We start from the raw sequence: 20,907 nt of genomic DNA on the forward strand, positions 1-20,907 counted from the left end.
CGGGCAAGTCCCGTACGACCTCGTTCAGGCCCCGCGCTAACGCAGCCATTTCGGCGTCGTAGGGAGTGGCCTTTCCACACCCAAAATGCCCCCGCCGGACGCCACCCGAGTGCTTAACGACCCAGCCCGCGCCCGCAGCAACGCCACCCGGTATGTGCTCTCCCCTCTTCTGGGAGCCATCCGTGAAGACTAGCGCACACGCCGGGTCACGCTCAACGCGATCGACCATGGGGACGAACCGCTCGCGAAGCCATCGCTTGAGCTCGTCGCCCTTCGCCTTTACAGGGGCCGCTTCGCCGTCCACGACATCCATGTGAAATGTCACCTGGTCGTCAAATACATCTTTAACACGGGTGCCGGGGCGACATTCGTCGTCGAGGACCGCGAACTCCTCGGTACAAGCCCGGCCCAGCCGATCGACGTGAGACATGGGAGTGACCCCATCCCGCGAGGGCTGGCCACACAGAGGCATCGGGGCCAGAATGTTCTGCGGCCCCTTCCGCCACGATGGGTGGAGGAGCTGCGCCCGCGTGGGATGGCCATCATGGAGGGTGCGGGCACGCAGGCACGCCTTCTTCACAAGTTTGTCCACATGCTGTCGCACAGGGAACAACCCGGCGGCCATCTCGAGGGCCCCGGCTGGAGTCGTGCGGAAGCCGCCAGTGATCCACCGGGCAGCACGGTTCTGCGCGCGTTGCAGCGACTTCTGAATCCAGACTTTGCCCTTCCACTCCGGGTGCCACCATAGCTGGGCGCCGTATGTGAGGATCGGGAGAACATTCGAGATGTACAGGCGACGCTTGTCCACCGGGGTAAGTCCACGGTTCGAGTTCCCCAGCATCTGCAATGCGCTGATGGTGCTGGACGCCCTCGTGGTGTAGAGCCGAACGTGCTCCCGAAAGGAGAGCTTCGGATCCAGGTAGAAACCAAGGTACCTCATAATACGCTTAGGCTGAACAGTGTGCAGCTGCCCATCAATGTGGAGCCTCAGCTTCGGCCCGAGCAGCTCGCTCTCACTCCAGTCCTGCTCCCGTGCCCTCCGAAAGTGCATAAGCTCTAGCTTGTCAAGCTCGACCCCCAGGCCCAGCCGCCCAAGGTGCGTCACAATCGACCCGAAGACGCCCTTGATCAGCCAGTTATTGTAGATCAGGCCGTCGTAGCGGTCGTGCTGCGGGGCAAGCTTCCCTGCAACGTGGATCAGGCCGTCGTCCACATAGAACTCCACCGTAGCATTGCCCTCGAGCACAGTGTCAACGGGCATGACCAAGTGCAGCACCGGGGAAACATAGAGGCCTGTCAAGACCGGGGAGAGCGCAGACCCCTGGCCCACACCTATCGAGAAGTCTGTCGGGTCGGACTGATGACCATTGAAGACAAACTCAGTCTGGCGAGCAATGAGATAATCCTCGAAGTACGTGCACAGACTGCTGTGGAAGCCTTGCTTCCGCAGGATCGCAGCCATCATGCCATGGTGGATGGATGGGAAGAACTGCGAGACATCGAGCAGCAGGGCAGTCGAGTCCACGCCCCGCTTCCAGGCCTGCTGAATGTTGTGAACCAGCTGGATCCCGGCATCCTGCGTACTGTGCTGCATGGCCCCGCCGAACTGGCACGGGTGCATGATGCCAAACTTTTGTGAGTCGAACTGCATTCTGCACGCGATCATCTTCTCAAGGAGCTTTCCCAAGCAGTTGAGCAGCACAATTGGGCGGTACGCCTTGGCCTTGGAGTAGTCAGGTTTGTTAGGCTTGGGGAGAACGACTGTGCGTGAACGCTTGAATATGGTGGGGTGAATCCCGTACTGGATGCAGGCATTATAGAAAGCCAGGACCCACACTTCGGTGTCAAGGTGATCATGGCCATTCTCAGTGCAGGTACACGCGGACTGGTCCTTCACAATGCGCTTCAGCCAGAACCAGCTAACATGATCGGGCCCAGGTGCAGAAAAGTTGCTGGTGTCGCGAATGGCCTCACGTAGCTCGTACGTGGAGAACGGGGGAAAGGTGCGTTCTTCACGCTGCGGCATCTCATCCAGGATTGACGGATCCACCGGGCAGGGGCTCGCAGGCGTGAATTGCTCCTGGAACACCCCAGCAAGTCGCTCTGGCTCTTCGACCGGTACGCCCGCTTGGTCTACAAGCCCTGTGGTTGTGGGCATTCGGCGGGGCTTGGTCCAGCCAACTAAGTCCCAGATCCTCGATGGGTCAGTCTTGGCAATCAGGCCATTGAAGTGGGCCCTCTTTGCACGCCGCACAGCCCCCCGCATGCGCTTATTTGCCTCGTCGATGCGCCTTGTGACAGCAGCAACCTCTCTGGTGAGTTGCAGCACCTCGCGATGCCAATCCATGTCAAAGTTCTGCCCAGCATGCACCACCCGAGCCTGCCACCGCTTGCGCTGCACGACAAGCTCCTTGCGCATCGTCCGCAGTGTTCGCACCTCATTAACGATCGCGCTGCATTCCGCGCTCCACCAGGATTTGGATCGCCGAGTGACATTGGGCGTGGTCGCAAACTCAGCCCAGGCATCATCAAGCCGGTGTCCGAGCCAGTTGCCAATAGTCTCGACCTGGTCGCGTGAGTTGTACTCAAGCGGCAGCGCATTGACAAGCGAGCGGCACCGCCTCACATACGCCGCCCCTTCAGCCGAGCCGCGTTTGACATTGGCAGTAACAGTCGGCTCGCCCTGCACCGGGAGGGTCCATCGCAGCACTGCGTGATCACTAGCCCCGCGGCCCAGATCGTCAACACAGAGCCCATCCACAGTTCCCAGCTGTGGATCAACCCACACCAGGTCCAGGACGCCGTCGCTCTCAGACAGCTTCCTGGTGAGCCACGTTGGAGGCCCCTCTGGGTCATTCACAAGGGTGAGACCAAGCTGTTCCTGTGCAAGCTCCTGCAGGCGCTCCCGTTGGGCAAGATGGCGTGAGGCGGCACCCGGACGGCGCTGGCCAGAGTCCCACTGCGGGTCGCGCAGATTGAAGTCCCCCGCCATAAAAGCAATGGTAGGCAGCACGTCCGCTCGGTCAAGCAAGTAATCTACTGCAGCAAATGTTCTGCAGTCGTTGTAGATGTTCAGAAATGTCATGTCCTTCCCTTCCACGCGCATAGTGACGCACAGGGCGTCATCGTGGCGAACTGCGGATAGTCTTAGCTGCGGGCTTGCCCCGCGCCACCGCGTGTGAACATATACTAGAACCCTTGTGGTATCAGAGTACCCCAAACATATGAAATCGCGGTGGGCAGTGGTATAGAAATAGGACTCGCCGTCCGGATCCGTTGACGATGCAACCAGCTTGATGTGGCCCTTGAAGGGCTCCTGGACAAGCACGATATCAGCATCGCGGTTATTATTGAGTAAACACCCAAGATTGAGGGCACTCTTCTGAACATTGGCTGATATACATCGCATGGGCCGCCCCGAGCTGCTACCCTGTGCAGGGCCAGTACCAGCCCGTCCCTCGTTGCCTACCGCCCCGGCAGGCGGCGCTGCACCAGAGTGGGATGCACGTTGACCCGCAGCACGGCGGAGCTCATCAATGTCAAGAGGAGGTGGCAGCTCAGGCGCAAAGCCCGAGTCGGAGTCCACCGGAGCCCCATGCGACGAACCACTGTCGGTCGGCACACGAGACAACACAGGAGAGGGCTGAACAGGTGTATTACTCATTAATTATACAAGAGTTCCAGACTACTTAGGAAGACATATCGTCGTCAGGCTCTGGCACACCAGCCTGGGCCTGTCGATGCTGTTTCTCGGTCTCGACAGCCACTTCGCCGTCATACATCTTCCCGCGCTGACGCATGTCCTGCGCGGAGAACGCCGCGGGGTGCCGAGAGAACCATTTCTTCGCGTCCCGATCGCCAGCACGGCGGCTGTAAGGGCACTCCCGAGACGACGGGGCATGGTCGACGCTATCACAGCTGGCACAGTACACGTGAGAGCAAGAGGTGCGCACCACCAGAGTGTCGAGGCGCGCCTGCTGGCAGTCCGGGTGAACACAGAACCTCGCGTGATCAACATCGACATGAGGCAGTGAGCACCTCGAGCAGAAAAGCTTCGCGGCCCTGCAGGACCCCCCGGTGTGCTCCCAGTGCCAGCACCGGTCGCAGAGTGGGACCCGCGGTGTGGTGTCATGGCGCTGGATGCTGTGCTCAACGCCGAAGACTCGGAGGCGCTTCTTGCACCAGCCCTCGCTGACTGTGCCGTCACGATTGTCGTAGGCAGCGAAGACGAATGTGCCAGAACCGCCCGTTGCGTCCATCCAGAAGGGTCGGGGTGACTGGTTGTGCTGCAGCAGCTGCCCAGCGACCCAGGCATTCTCTTGCGCGATGGCAGAGATTATGTCCTCCGACGCTAGTTCAAGGTCGGTACCTGGACGGCGGGTGCGGAGGGCCTTCACCGCGATGCGTGTAACAGGTGTGTAGAAGTCGACAGTGGCCGAGCGCGCTGTCCCCATAGCGTTGGCGAGCCAGTCCGCGCCATCATTCACAGAGTCGCGTGTAGCCACCGTTGGGCGTGCCTGGAACCGGATGTCTGCATGGACGCCACCTTCGTGCCAGTGGAGCCCCACGACTTCGTTAGGCTCCTCGCCAATACGCTGGAGCCTTTCGCGCACCCACGCGCGGACGTCAGCTTCGTCGCGCCGGTGAGCCAGGTTTGTAACGGCTGTGGAGAAGACTACGCGCAGGATTTTTGTAGGTTCCCGAGGAGCCGCGACGTGAACAACCGGGGCCTTCGGCTTGGGTTTGGGCGGGGCCGGTGCAGCCTTAGCGGGCGCAGACGAGGTAGAAGTCAGGGCCACAGGCGGTGGCGTCGAGTGTGGCGGGGCACCCGCAACCGCCGCATAGGTGCCCGGAGCAGGCGACCCTTGAGCAGTGCCATCTCGCCGAGGGCGGAACTCGAAGGCCTTGGTAAGAGCCAGGGCTGACTCCGGCGGCATGCGACCACGGCACGCATCCATTAGAGGGCTAATTGCAGCGATCCTGCCCCACTCCCAATCGCGCGGGATGGCATACAGGTCGAGAGCCTGCCGCTTCGCTGGAGGCTCTTGGTTGGGGGCTGGTTCAGCCGGGAAGATTGCAGGCCGCTTCTTCCCGCGGCCCTGCAAGGGAGCGAGCTGAGCAGGGGCGTGAATCGAGCTATGCAGGCCCATGGGAGGCAATGTTGAACTGTCGGCCGCTCCCTGATACCTATCGCTGAGAGAAGACACCTTCGCGGCCAGGCCACTCAGGCGTTCCATGAGAGCAGGGTCGTCGGAGGGCTTCACGACGTGCGCAGATGCCAGGCGGTCCTCAAGCTCGCGTATGCGCCTCACAGCGTCCGCACACTGCCCTTGGAGGACTTGGACAAAGGGGGGGAGGAGGGCGGCCATCTGGCCGTTGTTGCCCTCAACGAGAGAGGCCCATGCGGCAAAGAGGGAGCCCAGGGCGCGTGAGAAGTCAGAAGTGGCAGACATGGGGTCAGTGGCCGTGGAGGCCACGAAACGCCGCAGCGGATCGCCGACCGCCGCCAGGCCGGTCGAAATATCTTGGAGCTGGCCGAGGAACTCGTCCAGCCTCTGGGAGAGGGCAGCATCGGGCGTGGGATGGGATGACATGTAGGCAGAGTCGAAGTCCAGTAGGAGGTGCTGGTGGTACTGGAGGGGACCCTGGTGTCGCGACGTGGTCAGCTTTATACCATCTGTCACACAGGTGGCCAGAGGCCCACACGCGACAAAGAGGGTTACAAAGGGTGTATTGCACAAAAAGGGACAGCCTAAACGGGGCCCCCAACGAACCTGACAAAGGCCCACACCGAAAGCGTGCCCCTCGCCGCGTGTGCGGAGTGGCACCTCCCGATCCTCAGTGGCCGCGCTGGGCGGCCACACAAATACCCGCCCACTCGACGTCGAGAGGGGGAACCAAGTACCTGTCAGCCCGCTCGCGCAGGACGACAGGCGGGAATCCGCACGCAGGTGCCCCGTGCGCAACGGCACAGGGCGGGGGTGCCTGGAGGGCACAGCATGGGACGCTGCGTTGGCCCCTCCAGCTCGGGGTGGTCTTGCAGCGTCGGTATCCACAAGACCCGGGCCGCGTAGCGAGCCGCAAAGTCTTGGGACCTCGGTGGAGGCGATTTTGGGAGAGGGGGATGGGGCGGTGCGCGCAGAGGAGTTGGAGAGCGGCCAGACGGTGCGGGCGTCTAACGGGAGATGGTGGTGGTCCGAGGTCAAGGTGTGTTTTCCTCCGCTTCGACACCGCATTGTCGCTAAATGAGCTGCTGCCAGCACCGGCCGCAGGTTCAACGCTGCTCTCCCGAGGCCGTTTGCACGGCCTGCATGTGCAATGGAGTTAGACGCCTTGGGGCACCCTTGATGTGAGCCAGAACTCACCTCAACGAATGCAGGGACCGTTAAGAACCCCGTGCATTTGGCGGCCATCGCCGCTTCGATGGTGTTGCGCGGGGTAGGAACCACAGGTGACGCAGGCGCTCTGGGAGCGAACAGACATACCGGAAGCCCGCTCACGAGAGGAGAGTATAGCTGATTACATATACCCATAACGTGAAACGTGGGCAGTGCCATTGCGCCCCAAATGACCTCATGACTCGCACAATCAGCAATGATTGCTATTAAAATTTAAAAAAAATCAGTACGGTATCGTTCTATCGATCATGAAAAACTACGCACGAGCACTGCACGTATGGAGCATATCGGCCTGGCGTTGAGGAATGGGCTTTGGAAAGCCAGTCGAACCAGACGAGTGAAGATAAAAGACGACATCGTCCATGGAGAAAGGCTCGTTGCTACGAGGGTAAGATTCGCACAGATCCGTGGAGCCTCCTCCGCGCAAGGTTGGGAAGATCTCCTCGAGCTCGGGAAGGGAGTCGACCTGGAGCGCATATTTCTCGTTCTCGAGCTCGGATTGAACGTCGGTGAGCAGAGAATGCATACTGGCCTGGCCTAAAATCTTGCGGCAGGATGTGCGCTTGAGCATGTCAACTATCGCAGGTGCAGAGTTCCTGGGAGACATGGGGAATGGCTAGAGTGGACAACGTGGTGCTCAGCGTTTTTGGCCACGAGAGCCAAGTCAAGATAGAACATACCACTATGCCTGCTTTCATCATTCCTGCCAACAAGGCGAGATACAACACTGTGTCGCAGTTGACGAGGACGGCGACAACCTCGTTGTCGGGACCTGACCTGTTTGGCCTGAGCTTGTGGGCGACTCTGTCGGCGGCACGAGCAAACTCCAAAAACGAGACGGCGTCCACTGGCAGTCCAGGTCCAGCGGACAAGAGGGCCCAGGGCCGTTCAGGATTATGCTGAGCATGGAAGTCGACGAATCCCGGAAGGATGGAGATTGAGCCGTCGAGTGGGGGTCGAGCGGGAGTAGAAGACATTTCAGCGTAGGCAGGTCGGTGCGTCGGGGCTAATGTCCGCCATCTAGAGTAGTATTTAACTGACGCAGCATTCAGGGTCCAAATCAACGTACCGCCTGCACGAAAAACGCGAGAAGGCACACTAATCACCCGGCCTGCCCCGCTGCGACTTCCATCTCGTCTTCCCTGCCCTCGTTAGCAGAGTTCGAGCTCCGAGATTCAAAATCTGCCAGCAGGATGTCTATCATTTATGGAACAGCTGTTAGTTGAGCTTCCTTGGCCGATTTATGGCGTGGGAAAGTGCGCTGTCCGGACTAGGCAAACGGCGCTCGAGTACCGTCCGCCAGACGTAGAGAGGCAGCTTCAACTTCAAACAGAGTACGACCGAAGCGCTTTGTACAGCATCACCGGGACTGTGACATCAAGTTGGAGCACATATTACCTCTCGATAAACGGAGCTTCTGGCTCTGTCACAAACATGTTTACGCGCATGACGCGGAAATAGCAGGGCCGATATCGTACAAGCTAAGAAACGCTATGAACTTTAGTCAATGCCGAGTTGCCCGGAAAAAGTAAAACGTACCATACGATAACAGACTTCGATCCAGGGCTTCGCACTAGTGTAGGGAGGAATCCCATACCGAACGAGCCGGCGCCTACCGCTACCAGGAATCATTGCTCGGGATCAACGGGAATTATGGGAAGACAGATGTTTTGCAGACGGCGGGCAGGTGGGAAAGCGCCACGTTGAGCGAGAACGGGCTTCACATGGCGGGATCATGTGTTGAAGGACCTTTTGGTTATGCTGGAGGGGCCGCCAGAGAATTTAGGGCGACCAGCGGCCGATGCAGCACTGACATTGCTGTCACGAACATGCTTGAAGGGTGCGCGTGAGACCTGGCCAATATAGAATCCTGTCAGCAAATCGTAGCGAGGAGTTGTTAAACCAGGCGCAAAGCTCACTCCTAATGAACTGGTTTTGCCGGTCATGCGTCATCTTCTCGGGCGTCGCTTGACTTATCTCCAGGAGTAATGTATCCTGGAAGCCCGTCGCCATAAAAGGCACGAAGATCCACGGTCCAGCCTTCGCAGGAACCACGTCAGCATTTGCGCAGCTATTCTGACGACGAAAGACGTACGTTTTCGCGATAGTCAGATGTCCGTCGCCGAAGATCAAGGACTGGCTCATAATGGCCTATGATCGCGCCGATCTTGCCTCCCGTGCGGGTTAGGCCGCGGCGCGCCGGGCGGTGTCGCATCAGGAGCAGCCCCCCCCCCCCAGTGATCACGGACGTTGTCGTGCTCGGACCGAAGTTCATGGGGAAGGCCATGCACACGAAGAGCGAGATTGTCGCTTTCGCATTTGGCGTTGAGTCGAACAGCAGCAGCGTCGAGGACTCCTCGTCGAGCGACATCAACGCTTTGAAGACGTGCGAGAAGACGGCGCCTGAGACGAATGAGTTCGCTGGTGCACGAGCAGGACTATCAAGGCTTACGGCGCTGGCCCCACCCTCGGCTGCAAAAGACTATTAATGAAGATGATGAGTTCGTCGTCGTCTGCAAGCTTTGCAGCTCAGTATCGCAAGCCACACAATGGCGGTATTGGCCACGTACACATCCGCTTTCCGCATAACTTATCTGTGAAACGACCGAGCGCAGTCGACGTCTGTAGCACATGGTGGATGTCTTAATCTTATTTAACCAAGTCGACACGTTCTGAGGGGCATTGTAATTGGCCAGTAAACAGCAACTCTTCACCAACATGGCAGGCAAGGCTGCAAGACAGGCCGTCAAACAAACAATGCGCAGTGTGACAGTTTACTCGCTCATCTGTTCAAATGTTGGTATGCGACCTATCAAGCTTATGAAGGACAACCGCCGAGACCCAAGAGACATCGTCCCTACTATCGAATTCGCCTGCGGCAGTCCGAGTTGCTGCGACTGGTTCTTTGGTGTGAGGTGGCTGCTGCCGTCGGAGGCCATACCTTGCAGGAGCCAAGGACAACTTTGATGCTCGCCGACTCGCTCTCAGCGCGTCGAAGCAGCAGCACCCTGTTATCAGCTGCTGATGAAGGTGCCGCCATAGCTCTGAGACCTTGCGCGAGTAAATTGCAGCAAACGCAAAGACAAAGCGAAAATTAGGTGGAAAGTACTGGGTATTGGACGGCGCGTTGAGCTCCTGGACGGAGGTGGTCAGAGGTGGTCAAGAACGGACGCGTCAATGGAGCGCCGGAGAGAGCGCAAATAAGACCAAATATTCAAACAAGGAAATCAGACTCTGAACCGCAACCGTCATCTCCATGTCAGTGCATGCCTCCGCACTCGATTCCGCCTAAGCTGCGTTTACCAGAGTCGAGGACGATTCATTTGTCAAGATAAAATGTGTAGCAGCCTCACGAGCGCGGTCGTGCGTCCGCGAGTTCCAGATAGCACACTAAGCGCGAGCGAGCGAGCGTTACTTCTGAACGTGCAAATGACGATGACAGCCTTTGCAAGCTTGTAAAACGGTATGTCTGCTATGTAGGTGCGTGCCTACAGATTTAAGCACCCTAAGATGCTCATATTTCGCTTGAGTCTCGACAATCTCGCGGCGCAAGTCGTGCACGACATGGACGAGCAACACCCATCCTCTAACTTGCTCGCATTCATCCATGGTCCAGGAATGCCTTGATGATGTCAGAGCGCAAAGAGGAGCTGCAATTCCGAGCATGCCGTTATTGGAGATGTTCGAGGTCGCCGTAGTCAAGCTGGAGAAGGCGTGGTTCAACTTAGTGAGTTCCCACGAGTTTTGCATAGCCTGCGCGTCCTGAATGTGATTTATCGTAGTGTGATTCACTCCAGAAGATGTGCTGAATGCAGAGGATGTGATTCATAATAGACCTAGACAGCTGTGCTTGTGAAGGTAGTGCTACGTGTGTGCAGTTTGTACCAGAAGCATGGTAGCTAACGTTACGTAGGTCTCTTTGAGGAGTTGCTCGCCCCGAGGCTGTCGACGCAGGCCTGCAACCGTGCTGCTGTCTAGCCATAAAACTGTAAATTGTTATCTCCATGTCATGTGTGGGCTTAGTCTACTGACGGGTAGGGCTAAACCTGCAGAGTTGAATATCGCAATGAATGCTTGCTCCACCGAATATGATTAACCTGCCATTTAAATTGCTAGGTGGCTGCGCGTTACTGATACATGCGTTATTCTGTACGCCTCTCCTATACCGTGCCTATCCAACCAAGTAGGGGTGACCTGTGACGTCTATTTCATCACGCTGCTTTTATGTTGCGCACAAAGTGGCTACTATAATCTGGGGGATGTGTTAAGCTACTTTTCAGACCCGTGACGCGTGACTGACCTACTTACAGCGGTTTGCAAAAGGATCCTCCTCGCGTGCGCAATCCACTCCGCCCCGAACTTGCGTCTAGACTCTAACGTACCTTTCCTGTTCGCCTACGAGCCGAGCGTGGTAGGGAATGCTCACGCCGCCCACAGACCAGCGGCGACCTTGCTCACGAGCGTGTCCCAGCCGACGCATTAGCTATGCCGACTTCCAGGGCCGAGGCAGCGCTTTAAAGGCGATGCCAATAATCGCACTATCGATGTAGCTCGAAAAGCGTGCGACTCGTAACCGATAGCCCGATGCCAGTCACATACGCGTACCCACTTATCGCTGTCGATATCGGGTCAATGACGATGTAGTTGCCATGACTAGAAGTGCGGCCATGCAGCTACAGTCCCGGATAGCATACCGAGAGTAAGTGCTGACGACGTATGAAAATGGGAAGAAACAGAGAAAAACTCCGCGAAAGCATGGTGAGCATAGCGAACGCAGGATAAATTCTTTCATGTGTTTTCAGAGTATGTGAGTGTCTCCACTGTTTGCTGGCATATACGGTCGACATCGTGGGTGCCGGGTTCACAGCCCGGACTGAAGCAACTGGCAGCAAGGCCAGCCAGTCGTACTATCGGGGGCAATAAGCCCCAAATTGCACTCACGTCAGTTTTCGCGTCAGCTCATCCCAACCTGTCTGCCAGGATACTGTCCTGGCGCAGCCGTAACGGTCGAGTAATGCTTGGCGATCTCTGGAGGTACGCCGCGGGGCCGGCGACAACACCGATTAGCACTGCAGCCGTTACATACTAACCCCGAAATCCGAGCAAAGTACCTCGCGGATTATCGGAGGGTACGGTCCGCCGTGTGACTCGCGGCACAAGGTAGCTATCTGATAATGAGGTGCACAGCCTTCTAGCAGAGCCGGCAGAAGCATGCTCTTCCGAGATCCCCGATCGCTTCGCGAGGCACAGGTTGAGAACTATTCCACCGATAGATCCGCGTCGCCGAGTCTAGCTCGGCGCAGGCACGGACACAGTTGTATTGCATTGCTTTACCGGAAACAGGGCTCTTATAAGCTGCAGGAGACTATCAGCGCATCAGTGCCACAAAGACGCCACGAGGCTCCCGCCGGCGCAGGTGCGCCATTAATTTCAGTGGAAAGAACTACTGCTAGGTATATGGAAGTCTGCCAGTAGCTGTCACACAGCTTCCAGGTTTCGATGGAGTATGACATACAGCGTGGCTGAACCTGGGAAGTATTGTGTTATCTGGGCTTTATGGGCGTCTTAGCAGGTCAATGAAATGGCGGATTAGTTTAATGGCGGTGAAAATAAGGGCGCCTTACAGCCGCACGACCAACCTGATTGGGAATTTGATAGCCAGACCTGCCTGCCAGCCACCGGCAGCAGTCGGGCAGAACCCTGACTCCGCCCGTTTACAAATGGCTGACTGAATGGCTGAGTGAAATACGGGTGCACAAGAAGCAGATATATTTTCCCGCGAGATTTAAAGCCGTCCTGAGTCCCAGGATGACGAGAAGTTAGCTGACATGCGGCAGCAGCGTCGCAGATAAAGAGCAGCAGCGAGAATTGCACCCGGAGGTCGTAGAGCCAGACCGGCCCAAGGATTGAACTAAATGTTGAGACACTACGGACACAATTTTTTCTTTCTTTCACTACTGCATATTCATGAAGGAAATGTCTCGAACCTGACTGCGGCAATAAAATTTTGGTTTCGATTCCTTACCTCTCCACTTGTCAAGCTTCGGAAATGTAAGATAGGACAGCTCCGGTTGCTATGCGAGCACTGTAGAAAACGATTGGTAATATTTCCTCGATCCACGTTGTGCCAGAGAGCAACAGGATTAGTCCTGAAAAGTGAAAAGTTTCGTGAGGTAATTCCAGATATAGAGGGTCGCTGATGTGACCTGACGCGACCTGAGGCGATCTTACACAATATAACGAACCTTCCCCAAGGGGTCCCAGTCTCCACACGCTCTTTCTGATGACCATACTGCAGTTCAATCATTTCAATAGGCAGGGGGGTGCACGAATTTCTCACAGACATTTTTTGTTCCCGTTGTTCCTTCATAGACAGTGTGAATCTGTGGGCTGCATCATGGCCACAGGGCAGTACATAAGGCCTGCATGCGAGGAAATACTTAGGCCTTAGCTAAAGCACCAGCGAAAACCGCTAAGCAGCAATACTGGGACCTCGAACCTTGCGAAACTATTGTGTCTAATTTCTCCAATCACCACCGCTCTCGCGCACCTCTGACGATGGGAGACCAGCCTGGAGAAACCCCTCCTGACGCTCGGCGCAATTTCGCCTCCGAAGCTCTTCGTGGCTGCGTACCCGTCGAGTTTCCTGGAGACAGCTACTTCACTCATCCAAACTCCTTCACTGATTCTGTCGCATCCGTCACCGTCGACAACGACTTGTATACCCAGCTACTCGACTTTAGCAACCAAGTCTCTGCTTCCCTGTATGAAATCCTGCTTGTTGCCGTCCGTGTTCTGCATCTGCGCTATTCCGGCGTAGTCCGTGCCGCCATCGGTACCGGTTCTTGTTGCTTGCAGTCCGCGTTACATCGAGCTGAACACGATTTCAGGTGTCGACGCATGTGGGAAGCCAGAGGAGCCTCTAGCTATCTGCCTGCAAGTCGAAGACGGGGACACATTTGTGGAGGTTGTCCGAGCCACTCATAAGCTTGTGTCGTCCTTAGAGCGCCACACGCTTCCGTTCAGGACTGTTCTGCCGCAGCTCGTTACCAACAAGAGCAGCCTTCGCGATGTTGTTCTCCCCGTGCTCGTGCACCTCGGCGATGCCCCCATCGATAGCACAGCAGACGGGTAAGTTCGTGAGCTTAAATTGGCGATTACACGACTCAATGGCTGTCGTCAGTAGCTTATTCGCTATGATCTGGAACGCCTGTCCCTCCGCGGACCATCTGCGTGTGAACATAAGCTTTGACTCGACTCGCTTCGGGCCGGACACCATACAAACCTTCCTCGACAATCTTCTCGATGTACTTACCGCTATCATCACCGACCCCGACCACACGGCCGACGACGTTCTGTTTTCCCGTCCGCTTGAGCAGCTCGTCGCAGCAAATATTCCAATCGACCCCGCGCCAATCCCCTTTCAGCCTCGTCCCACGCTCGCCCAGGCGTTCTCAGACGCCGTCGTCGCCTATCATGATCTACCGGCGCTTATCGAAGGAGATCTCGTCTTGACCTACCGCGAAGTCGATATCCTTACCTCAGTTCTCTCCCAGCGGATCCTAGAGGTTACGAGACAACAGGAGATACATGCATTTGTGTCCTTCTGTATCCCTCCAGGAGCAATCGCCATCTTGACCATCCTCGCTATTGTGAAGAGTGGTGCTGCATATGTGCCCCTCGATGTACGCTTCCCTGCAGAACGCCTTGAGTCGCTGGTTGAAGACTCTGGCGCATCTCTAGTCATCACCACCTCAGCATCGCCTTGGTTCAATTTCAATCGCGAGCGTATTGCACGTCTAGATGTGTCCAGCTTCCTTGACAACCGGAAGTCGCTCGTTGCTGCGTTTACCCGCGAAGGGCGCGATGGATCTGTCTCGCCCGCGTCACCCGCGTCACCCATGTCGCCCGTGTCTTTTTCAAGCGACGCTGCCTACGTGCTCTACACCAGCGGCAGCACTGGCAAGCCCAAGGGTGTCGTCATCAAGCAGTCCTCCGTCGTAGCCTTTGCCACCAACACCGACATCTTCAAGTGGGGCCCGGGACATCGCATCGCGCAGGTCAATAACCTCGCCTGGGACGCGAGCGTCATCGACGTTTGGGCCTCGTTTTTGCTCGGCGCGACACTCGTGTGCATCGACCGGTTCGATGTGCTCGACCCGCCTGCGCTCGCGCGACGCTTCCGCGAGGCGCACATCGACGGCTGCCTCGTGCCTACCCCGCTGTTCCGCCAGTTCGCGGCCACATGCCCGGACGTCTTCTGCGAGCTCACACAGATTTTGACCGGCGGCGAGGCGCTCGATTACGCAAGCCTCCGCCAGGCGCGCGCAGCGGCCCCGCACGTCGCATTCACGAACGCGTACGGCCCGACCGAGGCGTGCGTCATGGCAACGACCTTCAACGTCTTGCCCGGTGATGCCGATGTGCCGTACGCCGGACCCGTGCCCATTGGCCGTCCCATCACGACATGCCAAGCGCTCGTCGTCGACCGCCGCGGCCGGCTCGTGCCGCCGGGCGTCATCGGCGAGCTGATCATCGGCGGCGAGGGTATCGCCGAAGGCTATCTCAACCGTCCAACGGAGACCGCGAGTGCGTTTGTTGATTTGCGCATCGACGGTCTGCACGGAAACACGAGATTCTACTGCACGGTGAGTAGCGAGTTTTACAGATTCAGAGCGCTGCGAGTTGACTTATGCTTGGGTGTTTACAGGGCGACGCTGTGCGTTGGTGCGACGGACAGCTGCAGTTCGTAGGCCGAATCAATGCAGGACAGGTCAAGATTCGTGGCCAGAGGCTAGAGCTGAGCGAGATCGAGGCGACCATCTTGCGCACCGGGCTCGTCGCCGGCGCTGGCGTCAGCTGTCACAAGCCGACTAATGGCGATGACCCCAGCCTTGTCGCGTATGTTGTTGTCAATCACGAGCAGAATCCAGAGGTCGAAGATCAAGTTAGTAACGACGATGCACAGCCTGCAGTGTCGAACGATGAATCTGTGGTTGTGGACACATGGAAGGACGTGTACGACGATATGTATTCCGCCTATGATCTGTGAGCACACTCCACCTCAACAATCATGCTTTTCATCGCTGATCTTCGCTTGAACCAGGGCGAAAGCACGCGCAGAATTCTCAGGCTGGGATAGTATGATCACTGGAGAACCTACTCCGACGCTCGAGATGACCGGTTAGTCGACCCCTTTCACGAGATATCGAGAACCTGAGAGAACTGACCGAACACATTTGGTGATTAGATTGGCTCCACGACACCCTCAGACCCTTCTATCAACAGCGCCCACGGACCGCCTTCGAGGTCGGCTGTGGAATCGGCATCTTCCTCCACCAGATCCTTCCCTCTGTCGACCGCATGTGGGCCATTGAGCCCTCACCTGATGCAGTCAAACGTCTAAGGGACGAGCTGAAAGGGCTTGGCCTAGACGACAAGGTTTTGATTTGGGATGCCGCCGCCGATAAGATCCCTGAGCTTCCTGCATTCGAGGCGGATTTCGTGCTCATGAACTCCGTCGCCCAGTACTTCCCGTCGGAAGCCTACCTGCACCAGGCTATCGTCGACATCATCGGCAAGTGCGCTCCTGGAGGCCGTATCCTCATCGGAGACGCGCGAAGTCTTCCCCTCGACAGTCTCTTGGGCATAGACATCGCAGTGCACGGCTGGCAAGACGAGCTCAAGTCGCGGACGCTTCAGGACCTTCGCGACGAGCTCCTGAGCCGTGAAGATCATCGAGCTGAGTTGCTAGTCGACCCTTCGTTCTTCACGAGTCTCCGTCGCACCATCCCCGCCATTGCACATGTCGAGATTGTCCCGAAGGCGATGGAGTACTGCAACGAGTTCAGCCAGTTCCGGTACCAGGTCATCCTCCACGTCAATCAGGATGTGTCCTTGATCTCCCCTCCTGTCTGGCACGATTATGAAACGCTGCGATGGAAGGACTCGGACCTCGAGGATGCCCTGCGTGACTTCGTCGCCGGTAACGAGAATATCTTCGCAGTTGAGCACATCCCGAATCGGTTCCTGTCTTGGGAAATCGCGGCAGCGACAGCCGTCTTCTCGTCTTCGTCAGATCGCTTCGCCGACCTCGCCTCGGCGCTTCCTTCGCGCAAAGGGGCCGCAGCCGCTCTAGGCTGGTCCGCATGGGACCTGGAGCGTCTCGCGGAGCGGTACGAGGTGACGGTCAAACTGAGTGTCGCGCGTCAGAAGGAGACGACAACTTTTGACGCAGTGTTCATCAAAGGATCTCTCGACGACGTCGACGCTAGCACCTGGCATCGAGTCGCATTCAAGACCGTCGACTATGATGAGGCCTCCCTGTCTCCGTTTGCCACTTCCAGGCTGCAAGAGCTGGTGTTCAGGACGCACGTGGAGATCGGTCTTCTCGAACGGCTGCGGGAAATGCTGCCGTCCTACATGGTCCCCGACCGGATCTTCTCTGTGCGCGCTCTGCCGCTTCAGACGAGCGGGAAGTTGGATCGGCGACAATTGGCGGCGATGGCAGAGAAGGACGCGAGTCGTGATATTCGCGAGGCCACTGAGGACGACCAGCATGTTGTACCTGCGGACGACATGGAAGCTCGACTATGCGAGATATTCGGCAATATTCTGTCTCTTCAAGTGGTATCACCTCTCGCGGACTTCTTCTATATTGGAGGACACTCGTTACTTGCGACACGACTGAAGTCCGCGCTCGAATCGGAATTCCATGTGGCTATCCCTCTAAAGACGATATTCTCTCACCCTAGCCCTAGAAAGCTTGGGGCCAGTATCGTAGAACTCCTCGCCTCCGCTCCATCTCACGAGGTCTCCATGAAAATTGCAGCGCCATTGGAGGGGAAGCATTACCCCTTATCTTTCGCCCAGCAACGACTCTGGTTCCTCTCGCAACTCGCATATTTCGGTTCGCAGAACGTTCGTTACAACACTCCCTATGTCCTGAAGCTTCAAGGACCTTTGAACGTCGACGCTCTCGAGCGCACGCTCCAGGAGATCGTCTCTCGTCACGAGATTCTCCGCACCGTTTTCGTCGAGATTGATTACTCTCCAGCTTCTCAAGTTATCGATTTTTGTCCCCTTCTCGAGGTCGTGCCCCTGGCCTCCGATGTCGACAAACGATCCGTCCACAAACTCATCGGAGAGTATGCCAGACGCCCGTTCTCGCTCGACCTTGAACCATGTTTCCGCGCAACTCTGTTCCAGCTCTCGCCAGACTATTCCTACCTGCTTTTATGCATGCATCACATCCTAGTCGACGGTTTCTCTTTTGATGTCATCCGTCTGGAGCTCGCTGAGATCTACGTTGCGTTTGACGCCGGCAAAGACTATGATCTCCCCCCGCTGGGGATTCAATACAAGGAGTTCGCGCAGTGGCAACAATCAGAAGACTTCGAGAGTATACTAGAACCTCAGGTCGAGTATTGGACGAAGCACCTTAAAGGTAGTCAGGCGGCAGAACTGCCGACGGACTTCCCACGACCTCAGCATCTCAGCTACGAGGGGAAGACTTTCGTCGATCGTTTCCCCGCGGAGCTGCTGGCCCGACTAGAACAGATCTGCAAGCAGGAACACGTGACGATGTTCATGCTCCTGTCGACAGCCTTCCGCATCGTCCAGTTCCAGCTCACCGGCCAGACGGACGCCTCCTTCGCCTTCCCGATAGCCAATCGCAATCGACCTGAGACCGAGAAGCTCATCGGATTCTTCGTCAACACGCAGGTTCTCCGGCTGGAGGTACATCCTGGCAAGACATTTGTGGAACTGCTCCAGCAAGTGCGAGAGCTGTCGATGGCGGCATTCGAGTATCAAGATCTACCTTTCGAGCGGGTCGTTTCGATCCTCAACCCTACTCGCGACCTGAGTCGCAACCCCCTGGCGCAGATCGTCCTCGCATACCAGACTGTCAAGCATGCACCGTTCTCCATAGGAGATATCGCTGTTTCCACCTCGCGAGCTGATATGGACGTGACGAGGTTCGACCTGGAAATTCACTTCTTCCCAAAGAACGGCGGCCAGCTGGTTGGCGAGTTCGTATACAGCACCGACCTGTTCAAGGAAGAGACGATCGTCGATCTGTCGAACCGGATCCACGCACTTCTGGACCAAGTCGCCGACAACGTATACTTCCCTGTCGAGCCACCGCGATCTTCGGCGCTTCGCCAACCTACTCCATCTGACGTGGCGTCGTACCTACGCGACTATGTCCCCTGCGAGTTCCCTCTCGATTTCCCTCGACTTTCGGAAAGTGCGTCCCTGCGACGAGAGACGCACTCCTTCGTCTTACTGCCAACCATCTGCGATGTGCTTCGGACCTCGTCAAAGAGCGAGGACGAACTTCTCGCGCTGCACCTCACCGCACTCACTGTACTCAACAATCGGTACACTCGCCAAGAAGACATCACTATTGGTGTGTTCAACTTTTTTTTTTTTCGCATGAAACATGGGCTGACTTCTGTTCACAGGGCTTGAGACGAGCGAGTCGGTGGATATTGTTCCCGCTCGCCTTGCTGTTCAACGCGACGCTACACTCACGGACGTTCTTGACGAAGTGAGGAACTCGGTCAAGAAAGCGTCCGAGTTTTCTGCCGTATCTATCAAGGATGTATCTATCGCTCTACAGAGACGACAAAGGCTGTCGTCCTCCATCATTCATGTCGCACTTTCCCGCAGCTCGGGCGGCTCTCGTATTCCACTGTCGAGGGAGCTAGGGTTTGTCATTCCGCCGCTACACTCCTTGCCTCTGGATTAACTTGTTCTATTAGCCTGCCGGTGGACCTCGAGCTTTGCTACAACGATCTCGACGAGCCTCATTGCGAGTTCATCTATGACCAGTCCCTCTTCCGACCGAATACCATCGAGGTGTTCTGCGACAACTTCGTGGACATTCTCGAGAGCCTGCTGCTCCGTCCTGACCTGGTCGTCGAGGAGATTCCGTTCCATAATTCCGCAAAACATTTGAAACGATTTGACGTCCCGCTTGCCCCACCTCCGCCTCCACCGTCGTCGTGCCTCGTCGACGCTCTCAAGAAGTCTATGGACGAGCACCCCGACATGGTGGCCCTACAGGAGAAAGACTTCTTATTATCGTATAGGCAGCTGAGCACCGCCTCTTCTTTGCTGGCACAGAAGATCGTGCAGGCGTTAGGAGACGCGTGCGAGTTCGTCGCTATGTGCATCCCCCCATCGGCCCTTGCTGTCATATCCATTCTCGGTATCGTCAAGGCCGGAGCCGCATACGTGCCATTGGACGTCCGGTATCCTCCTGAACGACTCGAGATGCTCTTGCGCGAGAGTGGTGCATCGCTGCTGATCACGACCTCACAGTCGCCAGAGTTCGCCGGCAACGCTGAAGGCGTCACTCGTCTCGACATTTCTGACTTCCTCACCGAAATCGACCTCGCCTCCTCCAACGACTTCGTCTGTGCTCCTCGCACGGATGCCGCCTACGTCATGTACACGTCTGGCAGCACTGGCGTGCCGAAGGGGGTGGTCGTCGCGCAGTCCGCGGTGGTCGCGCTCGTCTCGAACACGGACGTTTTCCCGTTCCAGCCTGGTGACAAGATCGGAATGATCAACAACCTCGCGTGGGACGCCAGCATCATCGATATTTGGTGCACTCTCCTTGCGGGCGCCACCGTTGTCTGCTTCAGTCGGTACGACGTCCTCGACCTGGTCGCTCTGGCGGAGCAGTTCCAGCTCTTTGACGTTTCGGGCTGCTTCATGTCTGTTGCGCTCTTCCGTCAAGCCCTCGATTTCGCACCGCAGCTTTTCTGCAAGCTTCGCCTCGTTCAGGTTGGCGGAGAAGCCTTCTATTACGAGGATCTACATAGGGTGAAAGCTGCCAATCCGTCGATCCACCTCTTCAGTGCTTACGGCCTGACGGAGACTTGCGTTTTCGCCACCGGGTTCTGGGTTGACATTCCCAACATGCCTGTCTCTGGACCAGTTCCCATTGGCCATCCGATGTCGACTGTTCAAGTTCTCGTTGTCGACACGCAGGGCCGGCTGGTTCCCCCAGGCGTGGTCGGTGAGCTGATTGTTGGTGGTGCTGGCGTCGGTCCAGGTTACCTGAGGAGGCCGAAGGAGACTGCCGAGGCCTTCGTCGAGCTCGGGTTCGACGAACTCAATCAAGGTATCGCTCGGTATTACCGCTCGGTACGTCGCTTCCGCGTGCTCTTCTCGCTCTTCCCTTTCACGTCTAATTTTTTATCTAAAGGGCGATGCTGTGAGATGGGGCCCGGATGGACAGCTGCATTTCGTTGGGAGGATGAGCGCCGGTCAGATCAAGATCCGCGGACAGCGATTGGAGCTCTCGGAGATCGAGGCAGCCATTCACCGAACCGGCTTGGCTAACGAAGCCGCGGTCGTTTACCTCAAGTCCTACAGGGATAATGAGGATCTGCTTATCGCGTATGCTGTCGCTGCTGCGCCGACGTCACCCTCGGAGTCCTCGTCACGACTTCTCGAGGCGCTACGCGAGATCCTTCCATCGTTCATGATCCCC

At 57.1% G+C, this 20,907-nt stretch overlaps 5 protein-coding genes across 5 annotated transcripts in view; 1 reads left to right on the forward strand and 4 right to left on the reverse strand.

Moving 5' to 3' along the window:
- Positions 1 to 3,689: 3,689 nt before the first annotated feature.
- PHACADRAFT_104445 (uncharacterized protein) lies at positions 3,690 to 4,454 on the reverse strand (the record flags this gene model as incomplete). The annotated part of the gene is made up of 1 exon (XM_007400980.1): positions 3,690 to 4,454. One exon carries the CDS (start codon positions 4,452 to 4,454, stop codon positions 3,690 to 3,692), a length of 765 nt encoding a protein of 254 aa, XP_007401042.1.
- Positions 4,455 to 6,647: 2,193 nt separating this feature from the next.
- Positions 6,648 to 7,033, reverse strand: PHACADRAFT_264266 (uncharacterized protein). Its single transcript, XM_007400981.1, has one exon. The coding sequence runs from the start codon at positions 7,003 to 7,005 to the stop codon at positions 6,655 to 6,657; it is 351 nt and encodes a 116-aa protein (XP_007401043.1). The 5' UTR covers positions 7,006 to 7,033; the 3' UTR covers positions 6,648 to 6,654.
- A 21-nt stretch (positions 7,034 to 7,054) lies between these two features.
- Positions 7,055 to 7,437, reverse strand: PHACADRAFT_130251 (uncharacterized protein; the record flags this gene model as incomplete). The annotated part of the gene is made up of 1 exon (XM_007400982.1): positions 7,055 to 7,437. A coding segment is annotated over exon 1 (321 nt), but the record flags the coding sequence as incomplete, so codon positions are not given.
- A 493-nt stretch (positions 7,438 to 7,930) lies between these two features.
- On the reverse strand, positions 7,931 to 9,552 carry PHACADRAFT_213659 (uncharacterized protein). Its single transcript, XM_007400983.1, has 4 exons — positions 9,260 to 9,552; positions 8,494 to 8,880; positions 8,318 to 8,438; positions 7,931 to 8,251 (listed from the first exon to the last, which is right to left on the reverse strand). The coding sequence occupies exons 1-4, from the start codon at positions 9,335 to 9,337 to the stop codon at positions 8,220 to 8,222; spliced, it is 618 nt and encodes a 205-aa protein (XP_007401045.1). The 5' UTR covers positions 9,338 to 9,552; the 3' UTR covers positions 7,931 to 8,219.
- A 3,368-nt stretch (positions 9,553 to 12,920) lies between these two features.
- The window catches only part of PHACADRAFT_264276 (uncharacterized protein), a 36,675-nt gene continuing 28,688 nt past the window's right edge, over positions 12,921 to 20,907 (forward strand). Inside the window, exon 1 of the mRNA XM_007400984.1 lies at positions 12,921 to 13,529. The gene's annotated coding sequence lies outside the window, so the exon portion shown is untranslated. The remainder of the gene's footprint in view (positions 13,530 to 20,907) is intronic.

The sequence above is a fragment of the Phanerochaete carnosa genome (assembly GCF_000300595.1).
Source record: "Phanerochaete carnosa HHB-10118-sp unplaced genomic scaffold PHACAscaffold_11, whole genome shotgun sequence".
Lineage (NCBI taxonomy): Eukaryota > Fungi > Basidiomycota > Agaricomycetes > Polyporales > Phanerochaetaceae > Phanerochaete > Phanerochaete carnosa.

Bases quoted from the DNA above. Each gene is read 5' to 3' on its own strand.
- PHACADRAFT_264266 (XM_007400981.1), bottom strand. From the start codon at position 7,005: ATGTCTCCCAGGAACTCTGCACCTGCGATAGTTGACATGCTCAAGCGC.
- PHACADRAFT_213659 (XM_007400983.1), bottom strand. From the start codon at position 9,337: ATGGCCTCCGACGGCAGCAGCCACCTCACACCAAAGAACCAGTCGCAG. The intron at 8,439-8,493 runs GTACGTCTTTCG...GTTCCTGCGAAG, and splicing joins CATCTGACTATCGCGAAAAC to GCTGGACCGTGGATCTTCGT. The intron at 8,252-8,317 runs GTGAGCTTTGCG...TATATTGGCCAG, and splicing joins GCAAAACCAGTTCATTAGGA to GTCTCACGCGCACCCTTCAA.